The sequence below is a fragment of the Anguilla rostrata genome, chromosome 5 (assembly GCF_018555375.3).
Source record: "Anguilla rostrata isolate EN2019 chromosome 5, ASM1855537v3, whole genome shotgun sequence".
Classification (NCBI taxonomy): domain Eukaryota; kingdom Metazoa; phylum Chordata; class Actinopteri; order Anguilliformes; family Anguillidae; genus Anguilla; species Anguilla rostrata.
This window is the reverse complement of record NC_057937.1, coordinates 48,623,725-48,640,894: the sequence shown is the minus strand read 5'-3', so window position 1 is coordinate 48,640,894 and position 17,170 is coordinate 48,623,725. Positions and strand designations below refer to the sequence as shown.

Genomic DNA, 17,170 nt, shown 5'->3' with positions numbered 1-17,170 from the left:
TGAAGTCTCGGTCTCTGTCCTGCAGGGGAGATGGTCCGCCAGGCCAGAGTTCTGGCTCAGGCCACCTCCGACCTGGTGAACGCAATGAGGTCGGACGCAGAGGCCGAGATCGACGTGGACAACTCCAAGAAGCTGCTGGCCGCCGCCAAGCTGCTGGCCGACGCCACGGCGAGGATGGTGGAGGCCGCGAAGGTACAGGGATAGGAGAGGAGGGGGAGGAAGTGATGACAGACCAGGGGGATTGTCCTGATCCATTCTGTTCAGGAGCTGCTGTTTTGCACATCATTAGCTGAGTTAAATTACAGAATTATGAATCAAACACGAAAAAATCTTAAAAGATTACTTTTGGTATTTTTGCCATTAAAGGGTTTTTGATCTGTAAAGCATTTCTGTTGGTTTTTTTATATGCTTTGTCTGGTGAAAACACTGAACCCCCAAGCATTCATATTTCAGCCTGAGATTAATCTTTTTCACAGGGCTCTAGTTTTTCCGAGAGTTTAGTGGAGAAATATTATTAGAGGAGCGCCAGTTATTCATAGTCACATCAACACTGCAGGCAAGTGTAAATGACCAAGCCGTAATCTGTGTGAAGTAGGCAAATGAAATGCGAGCTGATGGCTTGTTGGACACGTTTGATCTGTGACGCATTAATCATGATATCGCTGCCTTTTTCAAGGGGAGGTGGGAAATATTCTCTGATGGTTTCCTTGGCAACTGTCAAAATGCAGACAGTGCTTTATGCCTCTTTGCATCTAGCATAGAGTGTACAGAGGGAGAATTGTCCACAGTTGTACTGGTGCTATAAGAATCAGAATTATATTGGCATTTGACAGCAGCCCCGTATACTGTAGTGCGTCGAAAGGCAAAATGACTATTTCCTGTGTCTTGGACAGTCACTTTGTAACCATGTCCAAGTCTGTGAAATTCCAATTGAGTTGTTAATGCATGGGAAATCGAATAGCACTAGAGAACTAATGAACTCTTGTCTGTGAATGACTATAATTTATCTTGCCTTCTAGTTCCATCTCGCCATTATTAGACCGCAGGTTTCTATTTCAAGTTTTCTATTATTATGCCTTCATGAATGTCCCTCTATTTCCATTGTGTTCAAGTCCTTTGGTTATATACAGTGCTGTGAAATCAGGATCTGAATAGCGGTTGTTTGAAACGTTGTCTTGATTTGTGTTGCATTACCTTTGAGTGCATTTGGAATAAAAACCTTCCATCATGCTGTGTTGGCTGCAAAATCCCATTGCATTGCAGCTGAATGGTGTGATTAGTATTCTACAAACGATTTGCTGGTGTTAACTGGCAGGGGGTCTGACTGTTTACAGTGCAGCTTTACCTCTAGCCTTTTCCCTCCATTTGTCTGTCCTAAATCTAACAATGAGAAGATGTCTAATTGGCTTACACAATGCGTGAGGGGGTGGCCTTGGTATTCACAGATGAGTGAATCAGTGTTGCGTTTGTGGGCACTTGTTTTCGTTCCTGCTGAGCAAATGCCAGCACTTGGATTTGTTCACGGAGGTCAGTGTAATACTAGAGCTTTATGCGCTCTGTAATTTACGGTATTTACAGTTCATCTTTTCATGGCAAAGGCAGTAAATTTCAGGTTCTCTACACTGATTGGAGCCTTTTTATTAAGGCCCTGGTTTGCAGAAGCAATGCATTATTTGGCTTTCTGCTACCCATTTAATGTACGTGAACATGAGGCATGGCAGTAAATGCTCTGATTAATATTCGTTTATCACTTGCATCACCCCGGTTGCAGTGGGTTTAATAGATTCATATTTTGTGCTGCTTCTATTTAAGCTGATAAAGATCAGTGTTACTTTTACAGACTGTCACCCAGCTACTTCTAAATTAAATAAATGTCACTGGGGTTAGCCTATATCCCTCCCAAAAAGGAACATTAATATGAAACTGTTGATCTTTTTGCCTTGAGTTAGGCACGGTGGCTTGGTGAGAACTGAGATAGATCTTTAGTTGGTAATTGAATCTACAGCTTGCCAAATCAGGCTAAACGGACAGTTGAAGACAATTCTGTCTTCACAGGGGGAATGTACTGCATGTTGGTCTGACACTGGAAAGAAAAAACAAATAAGTTACTGTCTCAAAAGCTATAGTATTGCTCCAGATCACAGACTGGCAGGAGACTCTGATTCCCTGGACTGCTGTTTGGAGGTTGTAACAGACATAAATCCTCTGTTCTGGATGGAGTGCTGAGGTGGACAGAAGCTCTGTCCCAACCACAGAGCTTCTCCACCCTATCTCCCCAGTGGTGGAACAAACTCTCTGTTCCTCTACGAACCGCTCGGTCATTGCCCATCTCTTCAGACTGTACTAACTCCCTCTACTCTGCAGAGCACTGGATTGCTCTTATCCCTTAAATCCTAATTTGTTCAGTAGTACTTTCATGTTACACTTATATCTCCATCCACCACTTGTATTGCACTTGTATCATTATCTTGATGTTGTAGTTCGTCGTCGTGTCTCCTAGTTGCACTTACCGTAACTTTCCAAACTATCCTATACTTACCGTGTGAACTGGACATACTGTGTACATGGATATGAATAACTGTTACATAATGAGTATTGTACCTTATCGGGCCTGTGTTCTGTAGTTTTTCCAATGGCTTTCTGTATGCACTTATTGTACGTTGCATTGGATAAAAGTGTTTGCCGAATAAATGTAATGTAATGTGTGCTTGTTTGTTGGCGCAGGGGGCTGCAGCGTACCCGGAGAACGAGGACCAGCAGCAGCGTCTGAGGGAGGCGGCGGAGGGGCTGCGTGTGGCCACTAACGCCGCGGCGCAGAACGCCATCAAGAAGAAACTGGTCAACAGGCTGGAGGTGAGCGTGATGGCGTTCAGACTGAGCTGGGGAGAAGCCCTCCCCCTGCTGGGCCACACAAAGCTGCTGACCATGTTAGCCTCAGCGGTAGTTAATTTCCTCTTTTCCCCTGTTGCCTTTGAGCACTCGGCTAAAATACTTACAGGAATGCAGTGTAATGGATGATCTTTGGCAGTCCGCAGATGAACTGGTCTTTGTCATCTGCCGAATGCTGACTACTTGTTTGATGGATAATAGGCTATTGGGGTTTTAAATGGAAAGTATTCATAACTTTCACAATAACTTCCAAATGGTGCTTTAAAATAAGACACTTGCCTCTACTGACAACCAGAATTTGTGAAAGCTATTTTAAAACTATTTTTACTTTGACCGTATACATACAGTATGTATTAAACATACGTTTGTTATTAGAGAACAAATTGCTGGCAATTTCTTAAACTCGTGTTGTTCGTCAGAGAACTACAGTACATTTTTTACAAGCCCAGCAAGATAACAAGCTACTACAACAGCAAAATAGTGGATGCACTATAGCATGCTCAACAGTTTTGGAAAGCGAAACATAACCAATTAGTACAAGGCACAACTGGGAATATTCATCAAAAGAGGAGAGAAACATTTCCCCCTGAAACAAGATAGGCTAGCTTTTCTCAGCACTGGTACATTGGAAAGAAAAACTGTGCTCCAGCACAGTTGATATTCATTATAAGAGATCAAGCAGGAATGTTCCATTATAATAAGGTTTTTTTATATTGTATTCACAGTGTGTACTTATGTGTCTTTAATATAACATTTTTCTGTTTACAGTACTGGGAAATATATTGTATGGTTCTCTGATATTTTGGAAAAGAGCACAGCTCCTAATTTTCTTTTTACTTTTCCTATGCAACAGTTGGCAGCATAAATGATGATTGCACTGTATACCATTACTTTGGGAAAATGAATTGGGTCATTATTTCTAATGAAAAGTGCAAACCTTGATAGCTTTAAACGGAAACAATGCCCTTGAGAAGGTACTTGCATCAAGTGGGTCATGTATTGGGTTTTATTATAGAATAACTTTCTTTGTAGAGTAAAACACTCATTATAAAGATGTTTAATGGTTGATTCTAGTAATACATAAAATAAATTGTGATAAATCTGATCTTCTGAGTATATTGTGGCAAGTGTACGGTTGAACAGTGCTGTGATAAATCATGAATGTATTGGTGCTAATGGCATGGGTTTCTCTCTGTCTGACAAACAACTGGCCATGGGGTCACCCAAGGAAAGAGTTTCAACTCCTCTGGCCTTTCTGGTGCCTGCAATCTGCCTGCGATATGTTAGCTGACTGTGCTGCACAGTTTATGGCACAGCAAACTGTCAAACGATATATATGTAAGCACTGTCCTTTCACAATCATGCTTTAGGCATTTGCCTGAAAGCTTATGCAATGAGCTGCATTGTCGTTTGTAAAATGTGGCAGAGAAGGCAGCAGTTTCCTACTGCTCTGAATGCTCTTTTCATGAACGATCTGCCCATGCTCTGCAGTAGTAGTAATTTCCACTGAAGAACATTCTTTCCTTAGTCCGCCCTCCCACATGCAAGAATGCTCCTTTTTCCTCCTTTGTACTTGCACTTTAAAATATGCACTGGGGAAGAAGATGGTTATTTTCAGTGTAGTTAATAATCAAAGTTAAGTGGTGGCCATGTGTTCTGCTCAATGGATGCATCCTATCAGCCTTCAAGGAAGATGAGGCTTTTTGGGTTCACTAACTTTCTTAAGAATGTGATCAACCCTCTTCACCTCTGATTAATGTTTTCCAAATTAAGTTCAAGAACAAAGGCTGGGCTTCATTAAACTCCTTGTCGGCCAAATAGTGCTCTGTCAATCATACAGGCTTGGTTGCTGGTCACATTTATAGGGTAATGGTTTGGTTCGGTAAGTGGCTAACGTGTTTATTGCGTATTACCTCAGAATGCGGCGAAGCAGGCCGCAGCTGCAGCCACGCAGACCATCGCCGCGTCCCAGAATGCAGCAGCGTCCAACAAGAACACCGCCGCTCACCAGCAGCTAGTGCAGAGCTGTAAGGTATTGTCAACAGGCTTATTTCTCTGAGTGAAAACCAAGCGATTCTGTGGAGGTTGAACTAAGGACTCCAGGCAGGTTCTGTAGGTTTAATTTGTTACTTTAAAGATATAAGTATTTAAATGTATAGCGATAAAAATATGCAGGTACCTCTTTATAGAAGTTTTAGACATGGATGTGTATGTTGTGATTTGTGTGTTTTCGATTATTGTGCATCAGGGAGTTTGGATTTGTAGGTGGTGGAGCTGAGGCCTGTCTGTGTTATGCATTTTGTTGTTCTTTAGATTACAGTTGTGTTTGTGTGTGTCTGTGTGTGCGCTGGTGTGCTTACTTTTGTGCGTGCGTGCGTGCGCGCGCGCGTGTGTGTGTGTGTGTGTGTGTGTGTGTGTGTGTGTACATGTACGCGAACGCCATACAGGCAGTGGCAGACCACATCCCACAGCTGGTTCAGGGTGTGCGGGGCAGCCAGGCCCATCCAGAGGATCTTAGTGCCCAACTGGCCCTCATCATTGCCAGCCAGAGCTTCCTCCAGGTACCTGTGTCCCTTTGGTTCCATTTTAAATTACATTAAAAAAATTTAAATTATATTTCGTTTTATGTTCACATATGGCATTTATGTGTCAGCAAAAGCATTGAAGTAACAGGTACCATCACAACTGGACTCATAGTTCTGGATAGCTCTGTGATGTTTCTACAGCAAGTAAAATATATCCTGCTAATTTTTGCATTTTGTTAATCTCTTGTTTGTAATCCTTAGCCTGGCAGTAAGATGGTGGTAACGGCAAAATCCGCGGTTCCTACCGTGACTGACCAGGCAGCCGCCATGCAGCTAGGCCAGTGTGCCAAGAACCTGGCCACCAGCCTGGCTGAGCTAAGGACTGCAGCCCAGAAGGTACGGACACTGTCTCAGGGGTCAAGGGTCAGGGCTTGCCCTATATCAGTTTCTTTCAGCATTTAGCATATAAAGGCATCCTTACATTTATATATCTGGTAGTAAACACTCATATACACCTAAAATGGAAATTGTATGATACATATGTTTTATCAGGTGCTTTTAAAATTTTGATTCTCTTTTCACGATTCAATTAACATTTGCCAGGATTCAATTATCATTTGTCCTTAACTCTGAATTGCAATCAACTGTTGTGACTTTTTATATCACAGACGCCACTTGAGTTCCGCAATCAGCAGAATGAATGAATCATTTTTAAGAAAATAATTAATGTTTCTTGTATTTGGAAGTCAAAGTTTAGGGCAAATGTTCACTGAATCCAGGCCTGTGAATGTTGGCCTCATTGGCCTGATGCTTTTCTCTGTGGACACTCTGTGGATTGGTACTTTTTCCCCAAACAACATGTGTTGTGTCTTTTGTAATGTGTAGGCCAATGAAGCATGTGGCCCAATGGAAATAGACTCCGCCCTCACTGCTGTCCAAACCCTAAAGAATGAACTCCAAGATGCAAAGATGGCTGCCGTGGAAGGGCAACTTAAACCTCTGCCTGGAGAGTCGGTTAGTGAGATTTATATTCTACCATCCAGTATGACCATGGAGATGTGTAATACCTCCATTGTAAAACTTTTTGCTTTCTTTAAATTGTATACATTTTTCTAAATTGTATATATTATGCAAGAAAATAATAATGCTGTATAAAGTAGTGAGAGATTTTTCTGTGATGCCTGCTCTGCAGCTGGAGAAGTGTGCCCAGGACCTGGGGAGCACCTCCAAGGCTGTGGGCTCTTCTATGGCTCAGCTGCTCACTTGTGCTGCACAGGGAAACGAACACTACACAGGTACTGTGCTGCCCTATGAGTCTACATAGAGACTGAGTTTTACTGTGCAACATGCGATAAGCGACAATTTACTGTTTGGCCATTTAGCATGTAAGTGGCTGACAAATGTTTATTTCACATGGAAAGCAAACCCCACAAGAGCTAGAGATGTGCAAACCTACAATCATACGTGCCTTGGCCAAGGTGCAAGGTGCCTGACGACCTATGAGTTACAGGATGTTTTTTTAGACATTTCCAGAAGAGAGGCAGAGAATCTTCCTTCCTGACTGACTGGGGAAGGTCATTCTGATTTGGGTGAGGGGTGGGAGGAGTGGCTGGCCGGTGCTCAGAGATAGGACAGCCAGCTGGCGAGAGGAAGCTGAATGGAGCAGTGTGATTGGTGTTAATGGTGTAATCATTGCCTGAAGATAGGACGAGGCGGTGCCATTCACAGCTTGGTATGCCAGTGTGAGAGACGCGGGGAGCCCTGGAAGCCAATGACGGGTGTTAAAAAGTTGCATGACGTCTGAAAATTTTGGCAGGTTGAAGGTCAATTGTGCATGGGCATTCTGGATCTGTTGCAATGGTCCCTTCGCACAGTACAGTATTATAGTGTTCTACCGGACTGTACACAGGCCAGGCAATGAACACTACACATGTTCTACATTGCACAGGTATTGTACTGTATTGGGTCTTACACTTACTGTATTGGTACTGTAGGTACACTGGCACTGTATTGCATATGCTGTATTGCACTGTGAGATACACACTGTACTGCATAGGTTTTGTCAATACACTGTTCACTTATACAGGGCAAAAAACTGGCCTACATACATCCTGGGGAACACCAGTATTATATAGGACATCATATTAACACTATATAGATGCTGCACTTTGGCGTATATTGTCCTACAGATTTATTGAACAGAACTGCATTAGTACCATACGGGTACAGTCCTAGTCAGGCATTGCAGTTGCACAGGGCATTACACACACATTATTTTTATTTCTGGAAATAAGCACATGTGACGTAAAACCATCGCGGTTGCCTTGAAAATCCTTTCAGCACCAGACTTCAGATTTATTTTCAGGTTTGTTATTTTCTTTTCCATTTCATTCCTGCCTACAGTTTTGACATATTGGCCATGTTTCAAAACATTTCGCTGGTGGGTTTTTCCTATTATTAAGTCTCATTGTTCACCGCTGAATGCTTCCCAGGACTAGCTTTGTATACCATTTAAACTGCTACAGTTGGCTGACAGGATGTAGTAGACAGAGTAAGAAGCTTACTGCTCCACAGTGGGTCTTGCTGCCATCATTCAGCTTTCCAGTACCTGGGAAATTCAGGAAATTACTCTCTCTTTGAGCGGTAGTACCAGTAAGCTATAAATGTTCGCTCGTTGATATACAGATGACAGCTGTAAACATTCTCAAGTATTAAGTTCAGATGGCTATACCTATAATCTAGATGTAAATATGAGAAGGCAGTGGTGGCTTCGGTATAGCTGTGATTTCCGGATTTGAATTTGATGCCATTTATTTGGTGAAATATTTCAATAATTTGATGAATTCAGCAGCATAGCAGTGGTCTGTATACTTGAGTATTGTAACACTGAAGCTTGGGGAGCTTTTTTTCATCAGTAATCTTGTTTTCAGTAAATTTAGCAATGCATCAGCAGTCCTGTCTGCTTTGATGGATAATGCAATTTGATATAATCTGCTGGGTTTGCCCCCAGTTCAGTGTATAATAAGCAAAGGTCAAACTCTCTAGAGTGCTTCATATTTACTATTCGGTTCATTTGAACAATATATGCTCCACCATTTGCAGTGGGGTTCTCTTAATTGTGTTTTTGTTTTATGTATGTATGGAAAACAGATGATATTATTCCACTGCTTCATAGTTCTTTTGCACATTGAGGAAGACCGACATGGAGCACTCAGTTGGGGCAGTCTTTGTAGATTCAGAAATGTATTCCCTCCCCTTATTCGCTTCTGCCACAAGCAGGCTTACAGTAAGATTAATATAATGCCCATGTATTTACTGAATGTAGAAACCAATATAATTTTGTGGAATTATATGCAGCGAATTGGGTTTGAGCTCCCTGGAAGAATGTGGATGCTATTTCCTTTGATTCATGATTTATTCTAGAAAGTAATATTTATTTGCTGAGCACACACAGGGCAACTTGTTTTGTTTACATTTATGCACATTGTCAGTTTTTGCAGCTTGATGTTTTATTGAAGAAATTTGCAGTTCCTCAGGTTATTAAGCAGCTCAAGGTTACTGCTGATTCTGTAATTTCTCTTTTAATAATCTGTATATCCGGGCATGTTTGCTTTATTATCTTGGCACAGTGTGTTTCTGGCTCTTTAAGTGAATGCCGTGCCCATGCTCACCCCATTGTCCCTTTCTGGCCTTTGCAGGCGTGGCTGCCAGGGAGACGGCCCAGGCGCTGAAGACTCTGGCCCAGGCCGCCCGGGGCGTGGCCGCCTCCACCACCGATCCTCAGTCCGCGGCGGCCATGTTGGACTCCGCTCGGGACGTCATGGAGGGCTCTGCCATGCTCATTCACGAGGCCAAGCAGGCCCTGGTCTCCCCCGGTGACGCAGAGAGCCAGCAGAGACTGGCACAGGTAAGTTTGGAAGGGTGCTATGTTTTAATAAAGTATCCCCTACATTTAGGGGGCATTTACATGAACCTGCCCGTAGTTTTAGCCTGCAATGCACAACAATGGAGAAATCAGATTAGATTAATTGAGTACTCTCTTAAGCTGTAAAATGGCCTGTTTCAGTGGCAGTTGTAAACTAACTTGACCAAGCAGCCACAAGCACAGTGATATAGATGAGGCAGAATGCAGAACCCTTTGCACTCTCTGTACTCTCAGTCCTGCTCCATAATGATTATGCAAAATGGATCAAATCTGCTCTGCTCCTCAGTGTTTCATTTCCAGTGCTGCTGGCGCAAAACTCCCATCTTTGCGCCACAAGTGCTCCTGGGAAATCAACATGTCGGCCAGCATATGTTGGTGACACAAGTGTAAATTGGGAATGTCAATTACGCTGTTCTGTTTTTCCTGACTGTTATTTTTGCTTTTTAAATGTGAATTAGAACTGGGGAGTGGAGGGGAGGGGAGTGAGCAATGTGGGAGCTGGCTCTGCTGCATGTTCACCCACACTCTGTTGTCCCAGGTGGCCAAGGCGGTGTCTCACTCTTTGAACAACTGTGTGAACTGCCTGCCTGGACAGAAGGATGTTGATATGGCTTTGAAGAGCATAGGAGAGGCCAGCAAGAAGCTCCTGGTGGACACTGTGAGTTCCTGTTGCTGGTCCTACTGTATCTTAGTTGAACATGTTGTAAATGAGTCTAGTAAAATTCCTTTACTAATCCTCCATGAATATCTGAAACCGAAGCCATTCTGTTGAGGACCTACTGGATTTTTAAGTTCTGTGTGAGCTCATCTTTTTGATGTCTTTTGTCACCTGGTTACATGTTAACAGATGTTAACATGACATGTTAATACTTTAACAGTCAGTTGCTGAATTTAAATGTTCAAATGCCGTTAATGGATGTGCATATGTAAGCTTGCTTGCACAGCTTACATATTTTAATTGCATCTGTTTATACAGCTGAATATTCATTTGTTCTGAAGCAGGTCAGGTCTTTGCTAACTTTATTTGTGAGGTGGTACTGCAGCTCTATATTATGAAACAGTGATTTTATGGGCCAGCCAGTTAAGATCCTGCTTTCCTTTAGTCCTCTGAACTACAGGAGGTTTGAGTTGGAACTTGGTGTTTCTGTTGCTGATTTACACTAGTTGAAAAAAAATTGAATCTTATGAATATTCATAAAAACAATGTGCCCAACGACACACCATTTATTGCCAATTTGCCCATGGTCACAACCCTATGAGAGTGTTCATAAGTGGCATCAAATTGGGGGTAAGGAGGCAGAATTTTAAATGTAAAGTATATGGTTATTCTATTGCCATTCTATTGAATCTGTAGTCTTTTGAATCTATGATTCTAACTTGAAAATCTTCTGGTTACAGCTTCACTTCCCTAACCACTCTTCCACAGTTTTGTTTGAACATTGGGGGAGACACATTAGGTGGGGGATTTTGAGCGTCAAACACTTCATTTGCTGCATTCTGGTGGATTTCTATGCACCAATTTGTGCGTTTTCTGCATCAATTTATGGTGGAAGTGCTTCTTTCATGTGTTTATTGGGGGGGACAAATGCATGTGATGTGTTCTAAATATTGAGGGGGACGTATCCCCTGCGCACCCCCCGAAATCTACACCTATGGACAGTGCTGTCCATGCAGCTGTGCAATGTGCATGCAGTGCATTGTGAGCTGTTGCTGATTTTATTTTATCATCCGCTCCCAGCTCCCGCCGTGCCAAAAGTCCTTCCAGGAGGCCCAGAGCGACCTGAATCAGACGGCCGCGGACCTCAATCACTCCGCTGGGGAGGTGGTCCATGCATCCCGGGGCACCAGCAGCCAGCTGGCCGTGGCTTCCGGAAAGTTCAGCGAGGACTTTGACGAATTCCTGGACGCTGGCATAGAGATGGCAGGGCACACTCAGGTGAGTCCATTTCCTATTCTTGAAGGCTCCAAGACTCTGACTTGAAGTCAGTCAACATTCAGTCTAAATTTGACATTGTGAAATAAATGCAAGGGTCTGTGCCAAATAACTTTGATAAATTACCTGTTTATTCCTGACACTGAGGGTGACTAAAATGAACATGGTTGTTTCTGGTTGTGTATGGTTGTTTGTATTGTAAGTCAGAGTTAAAGACGTTTTGACTGAACCCAGGCTTCTTTCTCACAATATAGTGCAAGTTTTCCCAAAATGAGGTCTACTACTTCCACTACTGAGTCTCTGGGCTCTCATAAAAATGGAAAATGTGTTTCATTTTATGAATCTTTTTATGGCTGCTTTTTATGGATACTTTCCATAAATTTCATACTTGGTTTCCAAATGACATCTATCTAGGTTACATGTCCTTGGCGATATATCTGGTCACATTCATTATGAAAAATACATTTCTGATCTAAATCTGCAGGAAATGATCTCCCATATTAGACATGCCTCCATGTACTTGTGTGTTGAGTGACCACGGGATTGCACTGTTGTCGATGTCAATGATAATCATGCCAAATGCTGATAATTTTACTGAGATGGATGCCCTGAGAGGCTGGTAATTTTAGATGGCTCTGAGATTAGTGTGGGAATCCCTACTGTCGGGGACATGCCCAAGCTTGGATGCCATTTCAAACTGTGGTCTCTTGCAAAGAGAAGGGGGGAATTGGCCTATATGCTATTTTGAGGATGCTTGGCTTTCTTGGCATGATAACGAGAGCCTGCAGTAATGTCAGCCAGTCCAGCAGTTTCAGGTTTCCAGTCCATTCGTTTAAATCGGATCCTTCTAATTTATTTAGACATCTGCTTCACCCCTGGGAACTTTAACAAATTCAGACGTACAGTAATGAGAGTCACCAACGTTCTTGCTCCAGTCGTTTTTCTCACTAATCCGGGCCAAAAGACAGGCAAGGAAATTGTTATGGCATGGCACTTATTACCAAGTCGCAGGTGAGTGCTTCCAGTAGCAGTGTAGGTGGTGTTGGTAAGAGTCACATGGGCCCAGGTTAGGAGATCACACTAGGAGATTAGGAGATCCATTTTAGGCCCATTCTCCAGTCTGCCACTACATAGTCACTAAAAAGAACGTCTATTACGGTTTCATTTGGTGTTATTTTCTCATTGGACACTAGATAGGCTTTAGAGTTTTCATCACCATGCTCTCAGTTTAATAAAGGGCTTGGATCCTTCTTTAATAATAGCCTACTCATTGGTCATAATAAAGTGTTCTTGACAAGCATTATTGGCTTTGAACTGTCAGTGAGAAGTAGATCTTTGGCATGACAAACCACTCAGCATGAGGAAGTGGCTCTAAAATGGCCAAAACATTGAAACCGAAGTGTGTTAAATTATAATATTATGGCTACTTAGTTGCTATACACTTTAACTGCTTTTCACTTGTAGTTTATTCTTGTTAACACCAATTGATTCAGACATGATGTAATGAGGTTTTTTTTGTGGTTTTGCATGAATAAGTGGAGTGAATATTAATCCAGTCAAGAAAATTATAGGCTCACTGTTGGGTAACTGGCTACCTGCCTAGATAGCATGTTAAAGCTACAGATGAATATTCAGTTCTCTGTAACACAGAACGCAATAACACAAAACATAAGCACTGAGTATGCTTACAGCAGTAGATCACATCACAAGCTCAGGTGTACCTCGAGGTATAGTTATGTTAAACAAAAAAAAACTGCCATTGCCATATTTAGTTGCTGAATTGAGCATAATGTAAATGTGCTTTTAATGGGCTTCATCCATGTGACCTAACTCCTTTGGTGGCTTGGCCTGGAGCTGACATATGAGGTTAAACAAAGGTACAGACATAGTTATATGTCTGATATATGAAGTGTCTGCATTACATTTGAGTCGTGACTGCGCTTGACCTTCACAGTGCAAAGAGGACCAGATCCAGGTCATTGGCAACCTAAAGAACATCTCCATGGCCTCCAGCAAGCTGCTGCTTGCTGCCAAGTCTCTCTCAGTGGATCCAGGGGCAGCCAATGCCAAAAACCTCCTGGCTGCTGCAGCCAGGTGAGCAGCTGAATAAAATTACCTTTTGGGCTCTCTGTTGGCCCATTCCTGTTTAAGATGGCGGACTGAGAACATTGTATCAGCATATTGAATCAGTTTAAGTGCACAGCCCTACTCACACTTGCATTGTATCAACACGATTCACTGATAATGAGGTCTGGCCTGAGTTAATGATAACATTCATTTATGCTTAAAGGAAAAGAGGCCCCCGTTTTAATTTGTTCAAATTCCTGTCTTTTGGACTGTGGTATTTTTAAGGGGCTGGGTTTGTAATAACAAGATTGCAGCTTGTTTCCAGCTGGAATAGTGCAAATATAACTCTGGTATTTAACCTGTGCTCACTGAAGTCAAAAAAGCAAAAATGAGACACAAGCCCGTGTTTGTTGATGACGACAGTATGTGGGAGGGTGGGAGGTCAGACCCTGTGCTTGTGAAAAGCTGCTTTTGAGTTTGGATGCTGCCTTCGTGTTTCAGAGCGGTGACGGAGAGCATTAACCAGCTTATCACGCTGTGTACCCAGCAGGCTCCAGGCCAGAAGGAGTGTGACAATGCTCTGCGTGAGCTTGAGGTACCCTGTGCACCTGCATGAGTTGCTGTTTGCAGTAGTGATATTGTTACAGTTCCACTTAGAGCTGGTGAATGCTCACGATAAGGCCAACTGACTTTAGTTTTCATACAGGTAGTGTTTCAAGTTGAACACAGCAATTCAGTTCAGAATGTAATAATAAAAAGTCTTATGAATGAAATACTGCAGTTAACCTTCAATACAGTTAAAAAAAATGAATTTAGGCAAAATTCCAGTTGAAATGCATGCAATTAATGCAGTTAAATTTCAGTTTTTCTTTGTATGCAAATTGGTTTAATGTATGGGACTTTTATATTGTAAATAAGGGAAATATGAAGTCCTCCTTTCCATGACTGTGAAAGGCTCTGCCTTACACTTTTGTAAGCACAGTATTTTTGTCGCAGCCTAATTGTGTATCTTGGGTAGCATTCTTCCTCTTCAGTAAGCTGATAAAAACAGACTTTGTTAACGCTCTGGCGATGTGTAGAGAGTAACATTTTCACTCTGTGGGGAAGGATCTCTGTGTTGATTATATCCCACCCCACACACACACACACACACTTCCCCCAGCACCTATCCCCCCTCTCCCACACTCTCCCCTCCCATGATTGCACCAGTGGGGCATGGTGGCTTTTTACCCTCTAAAAAGCCCCCTTATACCACGAGGGCCTTGATGGGACAGAGATACTCACTGTCTTAAAACATCTGTGCTATGGGTGTGGTCACGGGTGCAGCTTCAGCTTACGGTGGAGGTTATTTCTGTCCCATTCTTTTGAGGATGGAGGTCAACATGATCACTCTATGGATTTGGCTCTTTCTGCTTTGTCAATTTTTGTTAAATTGCTCATAAGAAAATGAGGTTAAAAACATCCGAGGATACAATCCCTTTGCAACAATTTCCATAGAGCCCAATCAATGCTTGTCACAAGACTTCTAGTTATAAATGATAGGTGTGTTCTTCTTCTTGTGACCCGGGTCTTTTATTCCGTCCTCAGGCAGTGAGGGGAATGCTCGGTAACCCCAGTGAGCCGGTCAATGACCTGTCCTACTTCGACTGCATCGAGAGCGTGATGGAGAACTCCAAGGTCTGCATGGCTTCAGTGGCGGGGCTCAGAGAGAGGAAAAATGAAAAGTGTACAGTTCTTTACAGTGGTCTTTCCTTTGCCCAGGTCCTGGGAGAGTCCATGGCTGGAATCTCTCAAAACTGTAAGACTGGAGACGTTCCAGCATTTGGGGACTGTGTGGGCGTGGCCTCCAAGGCCCTTTGTGGGCTGACTGAGGCAGCGGGGCAGGTAGGGGTGCGGATTGTTCCAGCCGGGTGTCCCTATAAGCTTGTTGTCTACAACAGATCTTCCATCTCCCTAATGCAACATACCTATCAACTTAGTTCTTTATTATAAATCTTTCTCCACTGCACCAGGTATCTAAGATGTCAGTGTTGTGTTGATATATCTTTCTTGTCCTCAGGCTTCCTACTTGGTGGGTGTGTCCGACCCAAACAGCCAAGCAGGTCACCAGGGGCTGGTGGACCCCATCCAGTTTGCTCGAGCCAATCAGGCCATTCAGATGGCCTGTCAGAACCTGGTGGATCCAGCCAGCAGCCCATCCCAGGTTAGTTCTTATACTCTGTAGTCCTCTGAATGTGATGGGAACAGTTTGGGTGTGGTCCTTTTAACCTTGTTGTGCTGTGGTTTTCAGCTCTGGTCATGGAGAGCCAGTTTAGCGTGTGCAACATCCATCATCCTAACCTGTAGGGTCCTCTCACTGCACCCCTGTGAGGACGTGGATGTGGTGTGGCTGCATTGCTTTGCTGCATTGTCTGTGTTTCTGTGCATGTTTCAGGTGCTGTCTGCGGCTACAATCGTAGCCAAGCACACCTCCGCCTTGTGCAATGCCTGCCGCCTGGCTTCCTCTAAAACCGCCAACCCCGTGGCCAAGAGACACTTTGTTCAGTCGGCTAAAGAGGTGGCCAACAGTACAGCCAACCTGGTCAAAACCATAAAGGTGAGACCCTCACACTGCTCTCCCATCTGGGACATTGCCTGTGGATTTGAAGATGTTATGTTAGGAATAATCTACAACAAGGGTAACACACCATGCAGAGGCATAGAAGCACCTGACATGAAGGAGAGGGTGGTTGCCTCCACTGAGTGCATTCAAACCCTTCAATGCACGCCTTGGTGAACTTATTATCACTTTGTAAGACAGATTTCTGCCATTAACATTGTTCTGTGAAGATTTTATATAATACTGGACAGTTTTGAATGGACAGTGTTACTTTAAATCTATAGACAGTGATACTTGCATGCATATAGACAGAAAGATGGATGCAGTTCCTAATTTGTGGTTCAGAAGCTTATTGACACCCCTCGCCCTAGTGCTTGCACAGCTCATGAACATGGAATAACTTGGGCAGAACATATTTCTGGAACACATTCATTGGAAATTCCCTTTTGTCTCGCATGGGAGCGTACTCTTTATTTACTCTAATAAATTAAATGATTAGAGTTTGCTTTAATAAAATCAGTTTAATCCTCATAAATGTAAACATCTTTGGGGGATACGTTTTCCCACTAAGAACCCAAGCTTTGAAGAGCAAGCGCAATAACAGTGAGTGGAAAAATTTGTTCTCAAAATCATGACATTTTCATCAGTAATTGGAATTGGCTGTTTTAATGGTGTTTACATTACGTACAAGCCCTTATAATCCCTTAAACACAGTGAACAAATTCATCTGAGAATATAAACAGTCTGAGAGCAACAGTTTTATGTTTACAATTCTTCCTCCATTATTTCTAGCATTCAAAATAGGACTGTTCTCTTCACTCCTACTGTAGGTAATTTGATCAGAATTTCTATTGTGTATTTTCAAAATCACCCGGCCTCCTCCACAAAATCGGATAGAGAAACATCTTTCTTCATCACCTTTTTTTCCTGGAGATTGAGTTTCATTTATTTTCTGTTAGGACAATAAGAAAATGAAAAGGCATGTCCTGCCATGTTTTATCTGCTTATTGCAATATCCACTGCACTTCCACTGGTGCAGAAGGGAATTAGGGATGCAATAAGTTATGCGATATACATCAGCTCACATGTCTTCAGCATTTTACAGCAAATTTGATTGTACAAAAACTTCACTGCGCCGTGAGGCAAGCCGAAAATATTGAACGGCTCCAAAGCTGAGCTGCAGCAAGGTCCGCTTAAAACTGTGCTGCAGCAGGTCCACACCTGGTTCACAG

At 42.8% G+C, this 17,170-nt stretch overlaps 1 protein-coding gene across 4 annotated transcripts in view; it reads left to right on the top strand.

The window, feature by feature from the left end:
- The window catches only part of LOC135255511 (talin-2), a 114,272-nt gene that overhangs the window by 70,854 nt on the left and 26,248 nt on the right, over window positions 1-17,170 (top strand). For all 4 annotated transcript variants that reach the window (XM_064336778.1, XM_064336777.1, XM_064336780.1 and 1 more), the window contains exons 21-36: window positions 26-192; window positions 2,725-2,853; window positions 4,808-4,921; window positions 5,337-5,450; window positions 5,676-5,810; window positions 6,300-6,428; window positions 6,607-6,709; window positions 9,113-9,321; window positions 9,878-9,997; window positions 11,078-11,275; window positions 13,227-13,366; window positions 13,841-13,934; window positions 14,927-15,016; window positions 15,101-15,223; window positions 15,399-15,542; window positions 15,774-15,935. In XM_064336778.1, the coding sequence (XP_064192848.1) occupies window positions 26-192; window positions 2,725-2,853; window positions 4,808-4,921; window positions 5,337-5,450; window positions 5,676-5,810; window positions 6,300-6,428; window positions 6,607-6,709; window positions 9,113-9,321; window positions 9,878-9,997; window positions 11,078-11,275; window positions 13,227-13,366; window positions 13,841-13,934; window positions 14,927-15,016; window positions 15,101-15,223; window positions 15,399-15,542; window positions 15,774-15,935 (2,171 nt within the window). The remainder of the gene's footprint in view (window positions 1-25; window positions 193-2,724; window positions 2,854-4,807; window positions 4,922-5,336; window positions 5,451-5,675; window positions 5,811-6,299; window positions 6,429-6,606; window positions 6,710-9,112; window positions 9,322-9,877; window positions 9,998-11,077; window positions 11,276-13,226; window positions 13,367-13,840; window positions 13,935-14,926; window positions 15,017-15,100; window positions 15,224-15,398; window positions 15,543-15,773; window positions 15,936-17,170) is intronic.